The sequence below is a fragment of the Sminthopsis crassicaudata genome, chromosome 1, assembly GCF_048593235.1.
Source record: "Sminthopsis crassicaudata isolate SCR6 chromosome 1, ASM4859323v1, whole genome shotgun sequence".
Classification (NCBI taxonomy): Eukaryota; Metazoa; Chordata; class Mammalia; order Dasyuromorphia; family Dasyuridae; genus Sminthopsis; species Sminthopsis crassicaudata.
The window spans coordinates 143,037,433-143,060,598 of record NC_133617.1 but is presented as its reverse complement, the minus strand read 5'-3'; the positions used below and the strand labels follow the sequence as shown (position 1 = coordinate 143,060,598).

The following is a 23,166-nucleotide window of genomic DNA, read 5'->3' as shown; positions in this document are numbered from 1 at the left end:
TAGGGATATAGGTAAAGGGAAAAGGGAACATTTTGCTCTTCCTTCAAACTCGGACAAACTGTAAGAGGCTATCCCATCCCCACTTTTCACTTCTGGATAGTTATTATTAAAAAGATTTTCCTGACATCAAGCATAAATATTCCATTTTGCAATTTCCATTCACTGATGCTTCCAATTCTTGCCTCTGGTTCTAAATATGACAAATATAATTCCTCTTAGACATGATACCCTTTCAAATACTTGAAGACAGTAATATTCTCCTTGAGTCTTCTCTACTTTCCAGTTTTTAGCTAATTATCCTGGTATGAATTCCAAGCACTTCATCATTCCAGCTGCCATCCTCTGGATATATTATTGATGTCCTTCTTAAATTGTGATAAACAGAACACAATGCTCCAAATGTGCTATGTCCAGGGCAAAGTACTAACTGAAATAATAGGACTATCATTTCCTTATTCCTGGAAGCTGAATCTCTCTTAATGCAGTCCAAAACTGTATTATCAGTTTTGTCTGCTATATTATACTATATTATACACTCATATTGAGACTGTAGTTCAACACAACCCCAAATATCTGCCAGACAAACTATCCCTCTTTTGTAGTGTTCTCTAAAGTATAATTGTTCTCTGGGAGTAGGTTTCTTGGGGGGCTTCTGGAGGAAATCTTAGTTTCAGTTCAGTTCAATTACCCCAAAAGCAGCCAGGAATTAAAGTCCAAATCCTTTATTATCTCCTTCAAAGTCTTGAATCTTTTCCTGGGCCCGGTTAGCTTTCTTAGAGGCCTATCTCTCTTCTTGATTCCCAAAAGCTCTTGTTGCTAGTCCTTTGTCTCTTCCAGCTTCTACCTCTTGTCTTCCCAATGGCTCCAGCCAGCACAAAGGTGAAAGTTGGAATGAATCTTGACTCCTCCTCCCAGAGAATGGGCTTCTGGGCTTCTGGGCTTCTGTGGCCTTGTGGCCTTGTGGCTCTGGCCCTGAGAGCTTCTTGCTTATATTTCTGCCCGACTTGTGAATCTCCTTGACTTGTGAATCTCCTCCTTATATATGCTCTCTAAAGGTGTGAAGTCTAATATGTACTAAGTACATAATCACTTAGCACCTTATTTTAAATTCTGGCCCATAACACTCTTTTATCTCATATTTGTGAAGGAAAATTTAAAAACCCAGTTGAAAAATTTCCTTCATTCTATTTTCCCTCCCTCTCTCCCACTGAGGATTGCTAACAATTTAGCTAGTTTCAAATCAACATAATTGTATTGTCTAGCCCATATTTTTTCCCACAAGAATAGCATGAAAGACTTTATCAAGCATTTTCTTACAATCAAGGTAAACTACAGCTATATATGATAACATTCCTTTGATCTCTCCATTTGTAATTAGTTAATAAAAAAAAAAAAGATATAAAATTAAGAAAACATAACATATTCCCGATGGCTCTTTGTAATCAACATTTCTTTTCTGAAATGTTCATTAACCATAATCTATTTTAATAATCTGTTCTAGAATTTTAGAAGGAACTGAAGTCTAGCTCACTGGCTCATGTGTTGTTCTCCTTTATGTAAATCAATTCATACAGAATCAAAAAAGGTCAAGAATTTCAAGGAGAATAATAATTTCTTTTTAAAGTGAGGATGGAAACCTACCAAGACCAGATTGAAATTCCATAGTATTAAACTTCATCATAATTCCCAAACAATTTGGTACTAGTTTTAAAAAAAATGGATCAATCAGTAGGATTTATTAGGCAATAATATTTATATAGTACTTTAAATTCACCAAGTAATTTACAAATATTACCTTATTTTTCCCTCACAACAAACTTGGGAAGTAACTGTGACTATTATACTCATTTTATAGATTAAGATATTGAGGCAAACAGAAATTAGGTAAATTGCCAGAATCACAAAGTTAATAAATGTTTAGGTTGGATTTGAACTCAGGTATTCCAGACTCCAGGACTAATACTCTATCCATTCTGCCAGGAAATTAATCTTGTTGCTTAGTGATCACTAAGCATAAAGATCCAAGCTCCTAGGATAAGAGCTTTTGATTAAAAAAAAAAAAAGTTGAGTAAATCAGGTATGGCAGTATGGAAGAAAGAAACTATATTTAAGTCAACACCTTATGCCTTATATTAAAATAAGCTATAAATAAATATATGACTAAATGATCATACCATAAACATATTAGAGAAAATTGGGAAACATTGCTTATCAGATCTATGAATACAAGAAAAATTCATAAGCAAACAAGGGATACAATGGGCCACAGAAGAGAAAAATTGATAATTGTGATTACATACAAGTTTTTACACAAGTCCAATAAAGTTAAGATTAAAAGGGAAACAATTATTGGGGGTGGGTGGAGAATCTTTAGAGGAAAAAAAAATTTTTTTTAATAAATATCTCTTTTCCAAAGCATTTAAACAAAAATTCAAATTTATAAAAATAAGAACTATACTTAAATTGATAAACAATAAAGTTATGAGGTGACTTATCAAGAGAAGACTATAATTGCATGATAAATGCTCTAAATTATTATTAATTGGAGAAATTAAAATAATTCTAAAATAATACAAATTAAAGTAATTCTGAGGTTGGTTCTACCTTATACCCATCAGAGTGGTAATAACAACCAAAAAAAGGACAATGGTAAATAATAATAGAAATAACAATAACAACTAGCATTTATATATATTACTTTACATATTTCAAAATACTTTACATATATTATGCTATTTCAACTACTGGAGGAGCTGTGAAAAAATAGGCAGGTAATTAGTGGACCTATGAATAGGTACAACCATTCTAGAAAACAAATTGGAATTATAAAAAAAAAAGTTATGAGTAGTACATGCTTTTTGAAATGAAGAGGTGGTACTTCATTTCTCCATAATCTTTCAAATAGTACTGATACTTTAACAGTCACATTCAACAATTCATTCACTCACTTATTCAATAAGTATTTATTGAAAACCTGCTACCAGGCACTATGCTAGGTAATGAGGATAGAAAAACTAAAGAAACAATAACTACAAAGGTGCTTACATTTTATTTGAGGGAAAGAACATAAATGAAAACAAATAAATACAAAACATATAACAAGCAAATTCAGGAGCAAGACAGAGCCATTAACAAATATTAGAAGAGCCATCAAAGGTCTGCTATAAGGCTCAGGACATGAGCTGAAACTAAAAGAGTCAAAGTATTCTAGGAAATTATAATGAAGAAATTCATTCCATACACATGAGAGTTTATACAAAAACAGAACTAGAAATGGAAACTGCATGAGGCTGAAAACAAGTATTTGATTGGAGTACATGTTATTAATAAAAAGGATAAAGAGAGTCAACCAGAAAAGATAAGTTGGATTCAAATAATAAAGAACATTAAATGCCAAAAAGAGGATTTAAATTTTTATTTTTCAGACTATTAGGAGGTGCATAAGCTTTTCTGAATAGAGAAATAAGGTTTTCCTCACAATTCCCTAACAATGAGAATGATCCAAAAGTAGAAGAAGAGTATCTTAAAATATTATGCGTTACTTACCCTTCACTAAGCCTTTAATCTAGATGACTTCTTCTTTTCAGTCAATGAACACTATTACATGCAAGGCAAAGTTAGGGGTAGTATAGCTGGGACTGCTATACAGGTACAGTTACACTTAATGTCATTTGAAGTCACTTCTAACTCAAAGTCTATGAAAACTTATCATCTTACCTCCTTGTTGTTGTTTTAAGTAATAATTTTTATCAGATAACTTTAAAATGCAGTGGTTCTGTACAGAAAAAAATCTAAAATCTGAGCTATGTCATATTTGGCACAGAAGTTAGCAATGTTCAACGAAGCTGGAATCAGAGAGATTTTCAATTAAGAAAGTCAATGACATTTGGGAAAAAAAAAAAGTTTTGTCTCCCCCCCCAGAAAAACATTTGGGATTCTCATTCTTTATGTCTACACAACTTTTATTTAATGTATATGGTCACTTGAGTGAAATACAAACACATTTACACTTAATTTATAAAGGAAGCTAGCACTGAAGCTACTTAGATTTTTTTTAAAATGATGTAATAATGTACTATATTACATATATACACATCAAACATCAAAATTCTGTTAGTAACAAAAAATGGTCTTTATGCTTCAGCAAAATCAGTAACAATATCTTAAAAATATTGAAATACTGAACTTTTTGCACTTTTATGGAAATGAAGGGAACACTATAAAATGAACTTGAATTACCATGGGCAACATTCTTACTTTTTCTTATCTATATATTTATATTTTTAATTTATTTCTGGCTTTATTATAAAATATTTATTTACCATCCTATTCTTATTTATACATTTTCCATTAATTTTAGATTTCAAATTTGAAAACCTACACTTTAAAAATATAAAATTTACTAATGATGTGTAATATATGTGTTCTGAAAAAAGAAAATAAATTCTAAAACCATATTATTCAAGCAAAAAATATATTTGTTCTTTTAAAAGGGATGAAGAACAGATTGGCATATCGTATTATGGAAGATCTTTAGCTATAAAAGTTATAATTAGCATGAAAATTTTAATTATAAAATAAGAAACCCCTGTAACTTGTTTCAGATAAGCAATATGTTCCTCTTTTAATAAAATCTTTTTAAGATACTGTTCATACAAGCAAGATATAAGAAAAGAATTTATTGAATTACACTTCCATTTTCTCCTAAAGGCTTACTGTTCATTTCAAAAACATAGAGAAAAAGGAAATCTCAAGATAGAAGGAAATCTCACTGCCATGGAGTAATGTTTGCTATCACACACACACACACACACACACACACACACACACACACACACACACACACACAGAAAAAAGACATACAATTCATATATCTCTTTAGAAGCAACTGAATTATGACCCTGAAATTTAAAAAAATGTTTTTGAACAAATTTAATGGTAAATTTTATAAAGCTTCTCTGTCTTTGCTGTTTTTCTACTCTTTACTTTGTGGATGCATAAACCTCAAGAGAAATTCTAAGGAAATTCCTCACCAGTTATTTCCACACCAGCAATCCGTTTTTTGGTGTTTGAAATTTTGGAGAAAAAATATTCTTCCTTCCCTTGCAACTGACTTTCTAGCCTCAAAATTCTAACTCATCAACCACTACCAATTAGCATTTCTAATTTGCATTGTATTTCAAAAAAGGTGACAAATCATGAAAATTTAATCCTGTTAAAAGAATTTTTTAAAAAACTTATTTGAGGAATATTTAAGTTCTAAGCATAAATGATAGATGTTTAAATATGCATAGTGCATTGATATAACTTAAAATACATTCAACCCTCAAAGGGATTTTATAAATATTAACTAATTGTCTTTTCAAAATTCTTCATGATGTGGATGTTCCACCTGATTAATGGTCTTAGAACTTGTCCCTTAAGTTGTTGCCAAAAAGCTATAGAGTGGATGCATATAAGAATCCAGATTTTTCTCCTTAAGTCCACAGAATATATTCTAAACTAATGAAGGATATAGGCAACTTGGAGAAGGTCCAAAGAACATCCATAGAGAAGATTAAAGACCTGAAAGTAAAACATGTATAAAAATCAAGGAAATTGAAATTATTTAAATTGGAAATGGTTGAAATGGCAATTTAAAACTTGCCTTCGAATATACATAAAGATCCTTTAATTAAACAAATATTTATTAAGTATACGTGATATACAAGACAGTAGAAAAGGCCTTGAGGAAACAAAGATATAAACATGACATATTTCTGGCCCTAAAGAGCTAATAAGAAAATATTGTCCAACTAGTCTCTATCCCTGAGGGTGTAACACAAGGAATACGAATGGCATATAAAAGGATGACTTTCCAGTTTTAAATATATCTATGAGTTTCCAAGTTAGGTTGTAAAAACACTTTCTTGAGGTTGTTTAAAGGCAATAAAGAAGCCATCTGGGAAAGCCAGATGGAGAGAAAATCCATGGCCACCAAGAGCTGCCTTACTTGTCTTGCTCCTTACTCTTTCCCTTCCTGTCCTAAATTCCATCTGGGAAGGATAGGCAGCAGTAAGAGCTGCTGCCACCATTACCCCCTGCCTATACTTTTGTATTTTTTCTTCACTCTATCACTATAACTGCTCATACAAAATCAACAAATGCATTGCTGTTAATGAATGAGGAACATTAATTTAAATTTAATTTAAATTACCACCTGCCCTGACTCTATAAACTATGGTTGCCCAGCAACATCATCTTCATTTACTCTTGTGACATGAACATCTCTGGACCTTGTCATCTAACCCCCACTGCAGCATCCTTAGGTCTTCTACACTTTTCTAATTTTCCTTGGTTGAACTTTCTTTCATATGTTGTTTCCCTCAATTAATGAGAGCTTCATGAAAGCAGGTGCTTCTTTTATTTGTAGCCATAGTAGCACATAGTAAGGAACATATTTTTGTTTTCATTTGCTCATTCATTTGTAGTATAGGCCAATGAAGAATCCTGTGATCAAACAAATGTGCACATGTAATATATCTCAGATCTCTAGTATCCCCCTAAAAGTTACTCAAAATCAGACTTCCTTTTTTTGCTAATTTGTAAGAATCAGCAGTTTGCTATCACCACTCAAAGTAGGAGGCAGGTGGTTTAAAGTAGTTCCTATGAGACGCCATTCTTTCATATAAGAAAGTCATTGAATGAACCAAAGAAAGAATTATATGATTTCTTTTCACTGGGAAGGATCTTCTACTTCTCTCCCCTGTCTACTGGCTTAATGATATCTAAAATTTTGGCACTAGGTTGATTCCTTTGGATTTGTCATTCTACAAGCATGCAAAGCTTTGAGGCTTTAAGCCTTATTAGTCACTGTAAATCATTATCAGCTTTTTTCCTGAGAGAAACTATTTGGAAAGAATGAGAATACTAAAGCAGGAGCAAGGGAAGAAAAAGCTTCATTAAAGGAGGAAAATGGTACACAGAGAAAAAAACCCAAAACAAACTTCTATTTCCTAATTTTGCCTAGGGATAATCTTGATCTACCAGCAGTAGTAGTGATGAAACATCAACTGCACCTGGAATTTTCTAGACTTCATCATTTCCAGAAATTCATTCTGTAAGATGAAGTCCACTTGGAAACTCAAACTTGGTCAGATCATTTCCCATCAGGTTGTATGATTTCATTGTGCCCTTCCCCCTTTTTTCAGCTTCTTTTTAAGTGCTGTCCTCCCAATTAAACTATGAAGTCCCTAAGGGCTGGGACTAAGTTATGATTTTCTTTATATGCCTTGAGCTTAACACAGTATATTGGCTCATACTAAATGTTGATTGATTCTGACTCTAAATCTGATCTCCTCAATTTTCCCTCTTGAGATGCCTTCTTACCACAAACCCATTAACACCATATATCTATTTCTGGGGCAAATTCTTCAGAAACTAAAATGCAAACACGTTTCCTTCTTCTAAATCATTAAGTGAACTTACACTACAATGAAATAGGCATAGGAACAGGATCTGGACCTGTCTTTTCATTGACAGATGGAAGTAGGTAAGGAAACTCTACCAATTTAGGATGGCACCTTTTCTACAATTTACAGTTTTAAAAGAATTGCACAGAAAACTGTGAGGTTAAGAGACTTGTCCAGTTCGTAAAGTTAGGCTGTGGTAAAGAGGGGCTTGAGTTTAGGTCTCCCTTGCTCTTGTCAAACCCTGAGCTTATTCTGATTAACAATTTCTAATCATATATCCCATGAGAAACTTTTGGCAGTTTCTGCTGTGACCAACAGTTTTTAACTATCCTTACACATGGACTGAAGTAGCTCCAAGAACCCTTCTCTTTGGCTATTCCAATAACTCTGAAGTGACCCTGGCTTGGGGGATAGCCCATCTCTTTGGGCTAGAAGAAGCCTAAACTCATCGTGTGGTTTTTCTAGGAAAGATGGTCACCCTGCAATAAATAACTTGTGAACTGTTGTTCCCCCATTTACCAAACTGCTCCCCTTTATATGTGATCTCTATTTAGAATTCCCCTCATTGAATTTCCCTATCTCGGTAAGACAATGCATTCTTCTGAATTGAAATTTTTATTGATCACTTTATTGATCTGACTTTTATACAGGCTTAATACTCCTAGGTCAATTTTCTAACCATTAAGCCATTCTGACTTTTAAGCACAAACATTCAAATAATTTCTCAGACAGTAATATTTAATTATTAAATGGTCAAATGAAGAGAAAACTTTTGAAAAAATAATACATTCAGTTAAAAATGATTAGTCTCAAAGTAAATTATTATAAGGGCAGCTGAATGAAGCAGTGGATAGTGTCAGCTGGCATTAGGAAAACTTAGTTTGATTCACATACATACCAGAACTAGTTCAGACATTCTTCAAACAATATATATTTATGTGTGTATGTCTGTATACATAAACATTTGTGTATGCTTATATACATGTGTACATATATATGGGTATGTGTGTACGGGTGTGTAAATAGATTTTTTTTTTTTTTCCTTTTTTGGTGAGCTAATCAAGTCAGCATATTATAAGGTCATAAATTTAAGGGTTGGGAAGACCTGCAAAATCAACTAGTGCAATCACCAAATTTATAACTTTTTAGGCATTAAGTTATTCAGAAGATTATACAGTATTTCTTCCACAACATTTAGCAGCAGTGTATTTCAGATAAAAATTGTTCTGGGTACTATATCTGGTCTATATCCCCTTTGCTATTATCTCTGCCTTTAGCTACTTATCCAATTCCAAGTATTCCCAATTGTATCATTTCTCCCTCTATATCGCAGAGTAATACTATGAAAATATGTATCGTATATATATATATATATATATATATATATATATATATATATGAATAAATATACATATATAACAAATATATATAATATATGAATACATATATACAAAAGTATATTGTTGCTTTGAGCTCTTTGAAAGTATTTTTGTCAGGAATTTTTCACATATCTTAAATCTATTTCTAAGGCCTCTCCAAAAGCCAATTCCCTGTGCATTGTTAGCCATTATAATGTAATCCAAAACAATAAGTAATATGTCTTGGCTCTAGTCTGATGCTTTTCAGAAGGTCTAACCACAATGTAATTTTATCTATGATCTCACACTCTAAACCTAGTATCATTTCTGCACCATACTGATTATTTTGTAATCACTCCTGTATCGTTATTAACCATAAAATATGTTGAATATAAATGTTCCTTTTTCAGTTCCCATTCAAACAAACTGCAATGAGCTCAGTTTTGGTTTAAGGGAATTCATTGTTCTTCCTGAGAATTTTCCATGCTACACAGAATTACATAGAAAGACAGAGCAGACAATTTGTCACATCATGAATTAATTTCAGAATTCTTTTCTTGGCTTATGAGCACTGTTATCTAAAGCTACATATTTATATATACTATTTTTAGAGTAATATAGAAACATATCAGAATTGTCCAATATTTGCAAACAAAAAACCTTGGAGAAAAGAGAAGAGAGGAAGAAAGTGGTACTAGACTAATTATGAGTTGTGTTTCTTTTTTGTTTTTTGTTTTTTTTTGGATTGGCAATAACTGATTTGGTGCCTCTGACAAAAAGAAAACCCTTAGTAGAAATATTTTAAGGTATATTTTTTGCAGGAAACTGAGGGGGAACAGAGAAAATATGAGTGGATAAAAAAGAATTTATTACAACCTTCCACCCTCCCTTGAATATTCCTTCAAGAAATGGTAAATAAGAGCAGAATCTTTAGGGTCATTCACATACTTGACAGCTATCCAATGAGAAACAGCTTCGGGGGAATTGTACTGGGGGACAGAAAAAGTACAAATAGAGTTTCAGACTTTTTGCTGCTTTACTACTATTTGAGATATCATGGAAAATAGGAGAGAGGATATAAAATTAGAGAGGAACAAACTTTCCTGTTTTCATATGAGGGAAGAGAACTATGTCTTAAAAATTATAGGCCCATAAATTAGGCTTGAATTGATGGGAAAATTGTAGAATGGATGCTTAAAAAGAATTGGAAAACATCTAGCTATAGAAAATTACAAAAAGCTAGCATGACTTCATTAAGCACAGGTCATGACTTCCTAGCCACATTTCTTTTTTCCACAGGATTAATAAACATTGTGGATAGAGCTTACCTAGATTTTGGCAAAGTTTTGATGGAATATAACATACAATTCTTTGTAGAAATGATTTTTTAAAAATAGATTGCATGATAAAACAAGAAAAATTCAGAACTGGTTGGTTTAAGTGGCAGAGCCCAAAGATTAGTGTACTTTCATCTGTGAATATTTCTGTGCTATTTAACATTTTGATCAATGATTTGGATTAAATCATAAAATGTATATTTATCAAATTTGAAGATGATGCAAATCCAGGAGAATGGTGAATATAATAGATGGAAGAATCAGGATCCAAAAGGATCTTGACAGGCTAAATCATTTGCTTAAATCTATCAAGATGAAATTCAATAGGGATAAATGTAAAGTCTTATACTAGGGTACAAAACCCCCCCAACTTTACAAGTAAAAAAATCAGGACAACAGTTATTCTTTTAAAAAAAAATGTAAGGAATTTTAATGGATTGAAAATATATCAACAATGTATTGTAGCAGCCAAAAAACTAATCTTTGGTTTCACAGCCTTCTGGACATTGAAGATGTTAAGTCCTCTCTTCTTTTGTCAGACTTCATTTATAATATTGTATTTAGTCCCAGATACTTGTATTTAAGAATGAAGACACTGAGTTCATTTCATATGAGAAAAAGTTGAAGGAACTAAGTATGTTTAACTTGGAGAAAATAATATTAAGAAAAGCTATGACAGCCATCTTCAGGCATCTGAAAGGCTATTATAAAAAGGAAGGATTCGATTTGTTCTGCTTGGCCAGGGACAAAACAGGAGCAATGGGTAAAAGTTGTAAAGAGACAAGTTTAGGTTTCTGATATTACAATAAATATTCTAACAATCAGAGGCCTGTTCAAAAGTGAAATGGGCCACCTTAAATAGTAGTAAGGCCACTCAATTCAAGCTCAGTCTAGACAACTGCATGCTGGATATGTTAATATTAGGAATTCCTTTCATGTATGGGTTATACTCGATGGCTATTGAGATGACTTCCAAATCTAAAAATTTGTGGCTCTGTGATCCTTCCCCTTCTAGGTTCATAATTACTTCTCAGCCAGTACTCTCTTCCATCTTTCTGAATGTTATTTAACTATATTATGAGGTATTCTGCATTAATAAAGGTTTAAATTCCTGAGTCAAGGTGAGTCATATAAAATTTCTTGCTGATCAGAAGAACAAGTAGCTCAAATGATAAAAGAAGTAGAGAATCAGTTTAAAATGCCAGTTCATGGAAAGCAGGTAAATAAAAACCAAAGAACAATGATATGTCCTTTAATAAATAGAAGAATAATGACAAGTATCCAAAAAATTTGTCCCTTAAGTACCTTAAAAGTAGGCCAATGACTAAGTATATAGCCTTTAGTCAAAAGGTGTTGAAACCAAAGTGTCAAAGAGTTAAGGATATCAGAAAGAAGCCAGGACATTATTTGAGCTCTCCCCAGTTTCCCTAGGAATCAATACTAGATTAAGTTTCTGAATGGATTTTGGAGTGACAGAAGCCACAAACATTCAGAGTGTAACAATTTTTCAGCTTAAGATATCTTGGAAGGACTTCAGTAAAGAGCTGCCTCATTTGGGCAGGGGGGAATGTGGTCTAGCACAGGCATGATGTGGGGAATCTAGTGGAAAGCTCTTAGCCAAAGGGCAGCATCGCCCTTTTGTCCTAGGCCAGTGGCTTAGCAGGCCAGTTGTGAAAACAATCAAAGCATAGAAAGCTAATTTCAAGCCCTCAATTCCACTGGCATAACAGTCAAGACCATACCAGGTCAACCCAACTCAGTGGGAAGTAAGAAATCCCTGTCTCCCTACAAAAGAAATCTGGAACAATCTCCCCTGTGCCCTAGGCACAGAACTCAACTTTTAAAATTGAACAAACTACCAAAAAGAACTCTGATCATAGAAAACTACTATGGTGACAAGGAAGATTAAAACACAAACTGAGATGACTATAGCAATGGCAAAATGCCTACATCTGAAACCTCAAAGGGGGACATAAACTGCCCTCAAACTTGAAAATTTTTCTAGCAAGAGTTCCAAAAGGATTTTAAAACTCAATAAGAAAAAGAAGAAAAATGGGGGAAATAAATGAGAGCTATGCAATAGAGTTATGAAAATTTGGAGAATAAAAAGTCAAAAGCTTCGAAAGAGAAGCACAGAAATTGACTGAAGAAAACAACTCCTAAGAGTGGCCCAGGAGTCAGTATCTATTTCCTAGTAGAAAGAAAGGCTGAGGCAAAGATTGTGTAGAAACATCATTAGTTAGGGTGGGGCTGGGTGTGTGTGTGTGTGTGTGTGTGTGTGTGTGTGTGTGTGTGTGTGTGTGTGAGAGAGAGAGAGAGAGAGAGAGAGAGAGAGAGAGAGAGAGAGAGAGAGAGAGAGAGAGAGAGAGAGAAACAGAAAATTACTTAAAAATGTTGAGTTGATTGTTCTCTTGCAGACAGGTAGTTTTAAAAAAAGTTTTATAGTTCTAGTCTCTCTCTCTCTCTCCCTCCTCTCCCTCCACCCCTTCTCTTCTTCCCTCTTTCCCTCTCATATAACTCCAGAGTTAGCAGTACTATATATTCCATGGTTAAATGGAGAAACTAGATAGCAATTCAGTAAATTTATTTATAGAGTAATTTATATCAGAATTTTTTCTCCCCAGAAATGTGACCTATGTTATTTCATTTTAATTGAATTGCAAACTTGACCTTTCTTTGCAACTAAAATTTTATCATATGTAGTAATAAATCTTTCCAAAATTCATGTAGACAGAATATAGTACTACATATTCTATTACTCAAATAAAAAACTTAATATTTTGCAAAAAATATTTTCATTGAAAATAGGTTTGGTTTGGGGATGAGAATGTTATATACTTAAAGCATATTTAAAGAAACTCTAAGCCACTAAAGTTAATTTACTTGAGTTTTTTTTATTTAGCATCTTTAAAAGGAGAAGTACATCACTGTTTATGTCTGTGCTAGCAAAAATGCCAAAGAACTAACTTAAGAATAAGAATCAGAAATAAAATGGAGCCATTATTTCACAAAAAGTGTTTTTATTGTCACTTGACTTTTTATTTCTTGTATGTATGTCCTTCCCTCTGTTGCTGTTTCCTTTGTCTAGCTGCTTCAGTCTCCTTTCTCTTTATTTCTCAAAATTTTATATACTATATTCTTGACTTTTAAAGGCAATCAAATATAACATTTACTATTTTCTCTTATAGTATTCTCAACACTAAAAATTGATTTTCTCCTTTTTAGTTCAATTGATCTTAAGAAATAGAACAGAAAGGAAAATTAAAGTTTCTTGTCCTTTTCCTGATTTTTCATACTGTGTCACATTAAATTGTATCTAACTTTATATCATGCTTGGTTCTTCTGTTTGCTTTGTATCACAAAGAACAATTTTTTTGTACATCTTTTCCTAAAATTGCATGATACTCAATTAAGATGATAATTTCCTGAAGAGAATGTTCTGTGGGATAGAAAATAACATTCAAAGGGAGAAAAGGACATACTTTTCATAGTTCCATCTATTTCTTCTTCGTCTTCGCTGTTTATGACCATGGTTCCCAAATCCGATTCTAATGTGGTGGTATTGTGTTCAATCATGGTCTGAGCCCCTTCACTCATTGTGCTGACAGCTCTCATAGTGCCCACACTGTCTAAACCAGTCTTCACCATGGTATGGGAATCCAACTCATCTTCATCCTGCAAATGAACACTGAAAATTAAAACTTAATATCTATATCCAGAACTCTAATAAGGATGTAATTTCTAAGGGTGGATTTTATTTTAGTGACATTGGTGTAACATTATTTAAAAAAATAAAAATAAGTTGGGTTATAAACATTTTTACTAAGATTAATTGGAAGATTTTTATATGGGATACTTGACAGTGATTCGTATGAAAATGAGAGCAACTTTAGGACAAGGATTGTCTCATTTTTATATTTATGTCTCCAGACTGAGCACACTGCTTGAAATACAGAAAGTATATAATAAATGAATATTGAGTATTTTTCAAATGGATACAGAAATACAAAATGATAAAAGGGGGGAGGAAGAGTAAAGATTGCAAAATGTAGATCAATAATCTTGACTATTGACCTCTGAGGCCTCTTCATGCTCTGAAATTAAAAGGTCAATTAATTTTTAGTATAATCAAGGAATATTATTTGGTGAAATTTTTCCTGCTATTCTTTCATCTCCAACTACTTCAAGGCTAGCTTCCATACTCTGATATCACCTCCCACCATATTCCATGCTATATCTGTCTACCATTTTTACTATGGCCTTTGAAACTTTTGCTCTATAATTAATGAGTTTCCTTTCATTTTAGATTTCTTCCATGTTCTTTTCATTTCTGGTTTTAAAGTCTGGCGACTTTTTAGGATGACATTCAATTTCAGGCTTTCCCTTGCTTAGAACTTGCTGTACTGTGCCTTCCGAAAGTTCCTTATTCATCTATACTGGAAATAAAGTTAAAACACTCTTTGTTCCTACTGAAATCTGAGAGTTTCATTCTATTGTCATCACCCAGTTATTGCTTGAGGTCTGATTTATCCAAAATATATACTTTATTCAAGTCCCAGTGGCTATTATCAATCAAAGCACAGAAAACTATTGGTCGTCTCTCTCCCTCTCTCCCTCTCTCCCATTTTATTTAATTTCTTTTATTTGACAAAAGCTATGAGAAGAATTTGGGGAGGGGCAGGCACATAACTAAGATAGTAGAGTAAAGGCAAGGACTTGCCTGACCTCACCAAAATTCCTTTCCAAACAACTTTAAACAGCACCTCAAAACCAATTTTGAAGCAGCAGAACCAACAAACGATGAGACAAACAATTTTCTAGTCCAAAACACCTTAGAATGCCAGAAAGAAAGATTTTTCTCACCAAGGTGTGAGGGAATGAAGACCACAGACCACACAACTCAGAAAACTTGCAACAGACTTGGGATTGACTCAATCACAGCAGTAGTGACTACCAAAGCTTTCAGCCCAAGAACAATAAAGAAGTTGAACAACTACTCAGAAGGGAACTATAAGAGACCCTCTGATAACATTGGAAGCAGGACTCTGTTGCATTGCCTACACTGGTTTCCAGATCACATGTAGAAGGTCACAGACAATGGAAGAACTCGGTTGAGTTTTAGGACTCTTCGGCCTAGAGGGAACCTGCTAACACTGTCTGGTTTGGCTCCCCACCTCCCCAAGAGCCCTTAGGGCCTTTCTGAGAAGTCAGGGAGCAATGACAGCCTGTGTTATAATTGAAGCAGAGTGATACCAGGAGGCAAAGAGTGATACCAGGTGGCAAACTACATACAATAGCAAGTTGTTTATGTGGTCCCACAGTATATACTTTAGCACATGCCCAGTATTATTTTGGTTGCATAAGGATACTAGGGTATAAAAAGGGGAAAGAACTGGGAATAAATGGACTCCAAATTTCCACCATCCTCAGGAGTCCCGCCTTATCACTTCTCCACTAAGAAGGTATGTTTTGTCACCCCAACTTGGGGGCTCTTGAAAGCAGAATATAACATTTGGTGCCTAAACATGGGGCCCTAGAAAAGCAGGGCCTTGCAAAGCAGGCCATAAATCCGCTTGACTGATGCAATTGACTGAGTTCAGGGGAGAAGTCCCATGACCCAGGAAAAGAGGAAGTATAAAAATAGGTAAGGGAGATGGTAAGGGCTAATCTAGTCACTTTTGTTTCTCAGTTGAAATGAAATTTACCCCATAAGAAAAGAGCATGCCTCCAGGGAAGTATGAAGCATCCATAGTTAGGTTAATACAGAAGCAAGGTTTGTTGGTAACTCAGAAACAGATCACTGGATTCTTAAGTATATTAGAGTGCACATCTCCTTGGCTCTTTAAGGAAGAAAAATTCTAATTCTAAATCTTCTAAGGAAGAAAAAAAAAGCCAGAGATGTGGAAAATAGTGGGAAAGCAACTAATTGGACATTACAAAGCTATGGGTCCTGATTCAATTCCTGGGGAAACATTCCTTATGTACAATATAATACAACTGGCTTTAAAGAATCCCAAAAGTTTTAAAACAAGGAAAGATTTTAATGTGGATGGCAAGGAAGTGTGAGGAGAAAAAGCAGGCAATGGTACTGACAACACAGCTGGCCCAATTGGGACAAGTTAAATACCTCAAGTTAAGTACTTTAAGTACCATGCTGATAAGCCTAAAGAATATGGTGCTTTTCACCTTCACAGCTGGGCTTCACTTCCCCTACACCCAAGCATTCTATCTTATTCCTCTTCTCCTTTGTGGGCAAAAGGAGGAATGGGAGAGGCAATGACAACATCAGCACCGCCCATGCAATTTTGCCCACCCTCCATGTCACCATTACAAAAGGCATTAGTTAAAGTTAAGGAGGAAGGACAGCATACAATTGGATTAAGAACAGAAGCATATTCTGTGATTGAAGAGCTCAACTCTTCTGGTCAAATCAGAAGATACACTCCTTTTAATCTGGAAATCATCAAAGATCTTAAAAAGGCTTGCATTCTTTATGGGTCTACATTATCTTATGTAAAGATGCTGCTAAAGAATTTGGCTTATGAAATTTTAACCCCTAATTATTGGAAATCTATAGCAAGGACATGTTTAGAACCTGGACAAAACTTGTTGTGGCTTTCTGAGTATAGTGAACTCTATAGAATAAAAGCCCAACAAAATAGGCAAACTGGACTTAATATGCCAGTCACCTTTGATCAACTAGCAGGTTTAGGTCTTTATGTAGACATTTTAGAGCAGATTAATTACCTTACAGCAGCATATGAACAAATTGTTTCTGCTGCTATCAAAGCATGGGGCACGCTCACAGGAACACCTTCATAAAAATAGCACAAGGTCCAAATGAACCCTTTGCTGACTTCATGGGACGCCTCCAGATAGCTGTCATATGAACTATTGGTGAAAATGTAGCAACAAAAATTATGATAAGAAAACTGGCTAAGGAAAATGCTAATGAGGATTATAGAAGAGTTATATTAGGACTAAAAAAGGATGGTCCTTTAGATGAGAGCATATATACACTGTGCCATAGTGGGCACAAATACTTTTTATGCCCAGACTATAATGCAGGCTTCTCAAGATCTGAACATGGGGAGACAGGGTCCCTTTTGGGAAGGGACTTCCAAAGAGACTCATCAGTGCTTTCAATGTGGTAAAGTAGGGCATCTGAAAGCTCAATGTTGGCAAAAAGATAAAGTGAAAGAAACAGGGTGAGAGAACATGACCTAAAACCCCATGTCTGAAATGCAATAAGGGCTTCCATGGGGCATCAGAATGTAGAGTAACTTAGGGAAACAAGAAGTGAGGCTGGGCTCCAGGGCCCCACGCAAAAAACACTTGGGGCATGATGGCAACTGCTATTACATTCAGAGAGTCTTTAAAAGTTCAGTACTCCAACATGATCATTCAGCTGAGAAGCAACCTGATGGGGGAAGGGGATTGCAATTAGGAAGAATAGAGTTGTATACATCAGGGACTACTGAGATATCTCCTGGAGAATTGAAACCTGAACCTCTCCAGCCTATAGATCCTTGCCTCCACACACAGTCGGCTTGATTATTTCACCTCCTGAGTGTGTTTATAAAACAGTGTCTATCCATACACTGATTTGGGAAACTGGGGAATGTGTAGCTAATATCCCAGTCACTAGTACAGATAGACAATGTGTGATCTATCAACCAGGAGAAGTAGTAGCATCAGGCCTCCTGATACACAATCCTGAAATGCAATTTGGTGATATTTACCTGGATTTTGACTCCCAACAACAGAATCTAGGAACATTCTAGACTGCAGCTGTTATAGGTAACCATTCTGTGCTCACTATCTATGTAAATGGTATACCTTTGAAAGGGTTGGTAGACACAGGTGCAGATTGTACACTCATTAGAGGGGCCAAAAATTACAGCAAACACCCATATGTTTGTCATAGGAGGATCAATAGCAAACTTAGTGCTACCCCTTTGAGATGGAAATTTGAATATAAAACAGGAGTTTTTACTCCTTTTGTATTAAAAAAATATATATCACCATCAATCTATGGGGAAGAGACATCTTACAACAATTAGGATTACAATTAAGCACTTCAGCTTTTTAGGCAGGGTTGCTGTTGAAGCCCTGCCTGCATTCTCACCTGTTCCTATTTAATGGAAAACACCAGTGTGGGTGGAACAGTGGCCCTTAACCAGTGAAAAAAATTCAGGCCTTATTAGATATAGTACAGGAGTAACTTGACCAAAGACATTTACAACATTCTCTAAGTCTTTGGAATTCCCCTGTATTTGTTGTTTAAAAAACAAAACAAAGCAAAACAAAACAAAACAAACCCTGGAAAATAGAGAATGTTGACTGATTTGAGAAAAGTAAATAAACAGATGGAGACAATGGGAGCTCATCAGCCTGAGTTTCCATCTCCTACTCAATTGCTTGGGGAATGGCCTCTTTGGGTTATAGACATTAAGAATTGTCTCTATTCTATCCCTGTGGATAAGGAAGATATGAAAAGATTTGCCTTTTCAGTGCCCAGCATTCATTTAGCTCAGCTTTATAAAATAATCAATTGGACAGCTTTGCCACAGGGGATGAAAAATAGTCCTACTATGTGTCAAATGTATGTGGCAGCTGCTCTTACTCCTGTAAGAAAAGCATTTCCAAAAGTTATGTTGTTACATTACATGGATGATATATTGGGATGTGCACCTGAGGAGCAAATGTTATAAGCATGTCTACAAAAGACCACAGAAACACTAAGGAACTATACAAATTGCAAATAACTCCAGAAAAAATTCAAAGAGATGCTCCTTTTCAATATTTAGGATATATTTAATTTTTAGGATAGGAGATATCCAATGGATGCATTCAGTGTTAGGCTTAATTACCTATCAATTACAACCATTGTAAGATATTTTAAGGGGGAGACACTGTTTTAGACTCACCACGCCAGCTTACAAAAGCAGCTCAAAAAGCTTTTAAAGATGTTGAAATGGCTTTATCCAATGTGGTTGAAAGAGTCACTTAAAAACACTTAGAAATATCAGTTTTTGCTATAAAAGAGTCACCTACATCAAGTGTCTCCAAACATACCAGACCCTTACTCCTTACCCAATCCTTGTGACTAGAATCTTGTTAAAGGCCATTAAACAAGTAGTACAATTATCTGGGATAAGACCTGACAAGATATACATATTTTATACCAATGCACAAATTAATGGATGCAGTTAAACCATCCCAGAGTGGCAAATTTTATTGGCCACAGCTCCAAATTTTATACACACGTCTCCCTTAAAGATAACCTGGCTATTATATAATTGGCTATGGATTTTTGGAGAAAAGATTTCTAAGATTCCTCTTAAGGGATCAACTATCTTTACAGATGCAACCAAAAATAACATTTGTGCTGTATATTCTACTGATCAAGCTATAAAATAGTCAGAATTTCCTTTCTGTATACACAGCAGAATGAATTTATGCAATCATGCTAACTTTTACTTATTATCCAGGAGATGTAAACATAATATCTGATTCGGCTTATTCAGTAGGTGTGGTACAAAGAATTGCCACAACCCAAATAAAATTTGTAGCCTCCGATATAGATCAGGTCTTTAAGGAACTTAAAAAGCAAGTGAGAAAGCATCCAGGTAAGATTTATTTATATCTTGTATGTCTATTCTCATACAAAACTTGCAGGTCCTATTTTTTATGGAAATTCAGACAGCCTTCTAACCATGTTGGCCAATACTCCTTTATTTCAGGCAGCCCAAGAATATCATTTTAAATATCATCAAACTATACAAGCTTATGTCTACAATTTAGGATAACAAAAGAGGAAGCTAGAAGCATAGTAAAAGCCTATACAGCTTGCCTTCCTTTCCACGCTCCTATGCTCCCTCCAGGGAAGAACTCTCGTGGTTTGAGACCCAATGAAATTTGGCAAATGGATGTGACCCATTATAAATCTTTTGGTCATCTATCTTTTATCCATGTTGTGGTAGACACGTTTTCAGGATTCACTTTTGCAATACCAGCAGCAAAAGAGACAGCCCGAGTGGTCACTGAATTCCTTATACAAGCATTTGCAATTATGGGTGTCCCACAAGCAATAAAAACAGATAATGGACTTGCATATACTTCTAAACATTTTGCACACTTTTGTGCATACCCTTTAATCCTCAAGGACAGGCAATAGTAGAAGAAACAGAGACATCAAGAACTCCAAAAACAAAAGAGAAGGAGAGCCACAGGTAATCCTAGAAAACTCCTAAACTTAGTCCTCTATACCATTAATTTTTTGATTTTTGATGGAGATGCACTGGCTCCGGCAGACAGGTTTTGTAGCCTGCCGGAAGGGCAGTATCCAGTTCAAGGAGCTCTAATATCTTTTGGTAATCATCAGATTGTGAAGTACGGGCTAGTTCCTTGGAGGGCCTCAGGGTCAGCCAGAGTCGGGATAAATTAAAGTTCTTGGTCTTTAGAGGGAGAAGTGAAGGAGACAGACAAACTGCTTGCCAGAGCTATCTCCTGAATCCTGGAGCCCTGAGTCCAGCCTCTCTCCTCCTTGTCCTGCAGCCAAATTACCTTCTGCCCTCTAATCCTTGCCTCTGATTATCTTAACAGCAAAGATTCAGCAAGCACCCAACAGTGAGAAGAGCCATTTATCCAAACATATGCTAATAAAGTCATTGTCTCACATAGAATAGGTAATTAGCCTTAAGTACTCCCTTGTCTGATTCAAGCACACCTTTTTGGAGTTTCAGCCCTCTATACCAGGTGATGTGGAGAGATTCAGAAAGTGGTAAATGGAAGGGACCAGATAGGTTAACTGCTGGGGGGAGAAGGCTTTCTTGTATTTCAACAGATGGAGAAGGAACCGAAAGGGTGCCAATGAACTGTATCTGCCTTGTCCATCACAGAAACACGGAAAAAGAGAAGACCCTTGAAACAAAGGAGAAGACCTAAGAAACATCAGGTGGTTCCATCTCTGACTTCATCCACCACTGAAAGAGCTTGGCAGTTAACCCTATGTGTATGGCAATTAATTCAGGAACATCAAAAATAATTGTCAATGAGACTGATGCAGGACTTCAAAATCTACAGGAATTATTGCAGGGACAGCTATTTTTATAGATCCATCCAAACATAACATTTGTGCTGTTTATTCTACTGATTGAGCTATTAAAAAGTACTATCAGAACTTCCTTTCAGTACACTGAATCTTGTACACATAAAGTAATGGATAATAGATTGGCTTTGAACTATCTCTTGGCTGCTGAAGGGAGGCATATGTGTGGTTGTGAATTGATAGCTTTCTACACCTTCTTTCTGGGACTCATGGAAATCTTTATAGTATATTGTTTTCAAATTGTTTGTTATATTACTACTTGCTTGTATAATATTACAATTTGCCTGTGTGATTCCTCCCATGGTGATGGATTTAACCACTGATATATATATACCTGTTTCAATTAAAACAAACAAACAAAAAAAGAGAGATGTAGAGGATCACAGACAGTGGGGGAACTCTGGGTGGGATATAAGATCCTTCAGCCTAGAGGGAACCTGGTAACAATGTCTGGTTTGACTCCCCATCTCCCCTAAGGCTCTCTGCCTTCTTGAAAAGTCAGGGGATGATGAAAACCCGTGTTGTAATAGAAGCAGAGGGATACCAGGTGGCAAACTACATACAATAGCAAGTTGTTTATGTGGTCCCACATGTACAGTATATATTTAGCGTATGCCCATTGTCGTTTTGGTTACATAAGGGTATGAGGATATATAAAGGTGAAAGAACTAGCAACAAATGGACTCCATATTTCTACCATCCTCAGGAGTCCTATCTCATCACTTCTCCACTAAGATCATATATTTTAATCACCCTGGCATGGAGACTCTAGAAAGCAGGACACAACATTCACAAACCCTAACAGAAGTGGGAATCCTGATCAGAATTCCAGAGCAAAAATGAATGCTTATGATCATTCACAGCAGTGACCACATCTCTCCTTATATCACACCACCTTAAAAGAACTGAAAACTTACAAATCCTCAGAACTAGCTCTGAGAGCAACAGCCAGAAAGGCCTAAAGCTTGGGATAATATCTCTCCCCACCACCATTCCCCTTTGAATTCAAATTTAACATAAAGTTAAAAGTGACAGAATATGCTGGAAAATTATCATAGTGATAGCGAACTTACACAAATTTAAAACAAGACAATGGAATCAAAGCAGTTACAAGCAAAACCTCAAAAGAAAAATGTGAATAGGTCTTGGGACCAAGAAGAATTCCTGGAGGAAAAGGATTTTAAAAATCAAATAAGAGAAACTGAGTGAAATTGGGGAGGAAATTAAAGTAAGACTACAAACATGAAAAAAAGAGTCAATAGCTTAGTAAAAGAGACACCAGAAAAATATCTTGAAAAACAGAATAGACCAAATGGTTAAAAGCTGCTTAAAAGCTAATGAATAAAATTCCTTAAAAAGCAAAAATGACCAAATGGAAAAAAAAAAAATTTAATGTACAAAAATTAAATGAAGGAAAAAAAAAAAGTAGAATTGGCTAAATAGAAATGAGGCACAAAAGCTCAATAAAGAAAATAATTCCTTAAAAATTACAATTGGGTAAGTGGGGGTGAATAACTCCATAAACATAATCAAAAGAATTAAAAAATAGAAAAAATGTGAAATATTTCACTGAAAAAATGATATCTCAAAAAGAGACCCAAAAGAGAACATTTAAGAATTACTGGACTACCTGAAAGCCATGATTAAAGGAAGAGGCTAGACATCATAGACATGATCAAGGAAAACTACCCTAATATCTTATAACCAGAGGTTAAAAATAGAAATTGAAAGAATCCAGCAATCAGGTGTGAAAGAGATCCCAAAATGAAAACTCTAAGGAATGATAGCCAAATTCCAGAGTTCCCATATCAAGGAGAATATACTGCTAGAAAGAAACAAGTCAAATACCATAGAGCCACAGTCAGAATAACCCAGGATTTAGTAACTTCTACAATAAAGGATCAGAG

The 23,166-nt window shown here is 34.9% G+C and overlaps 1 protein-coding gene across 15 annotated transcripts in view; it reads right to left on the bottom strand.

Moving 5' to 3' along the window:
• The window catches only part of STK3 (serine/threonine kinase 3), a 502,315-nt gene that overhangs the window by 146,273 nt on the left and 332,876 nt on the right, over positions 1-23,166 (bottom strand). For 14 of the 15 annotated variants that reach the window (XM_074268483.1, XM_074268592.1, XM_074268524.1 and 11 more), the window contains one exon: positions 13,629-13,821. In XM_074268483.1, coding sequence (XP_074124584.1) covers positions 13,629-13,821 — 193 coding nt within the window. Of the gene's footprint in view, positions 1-13,149; positions 13,822-23,166 lie in introns of those variants that run through there. The other variant, XM_074268602.1, reaches the window with a different exon arrangement.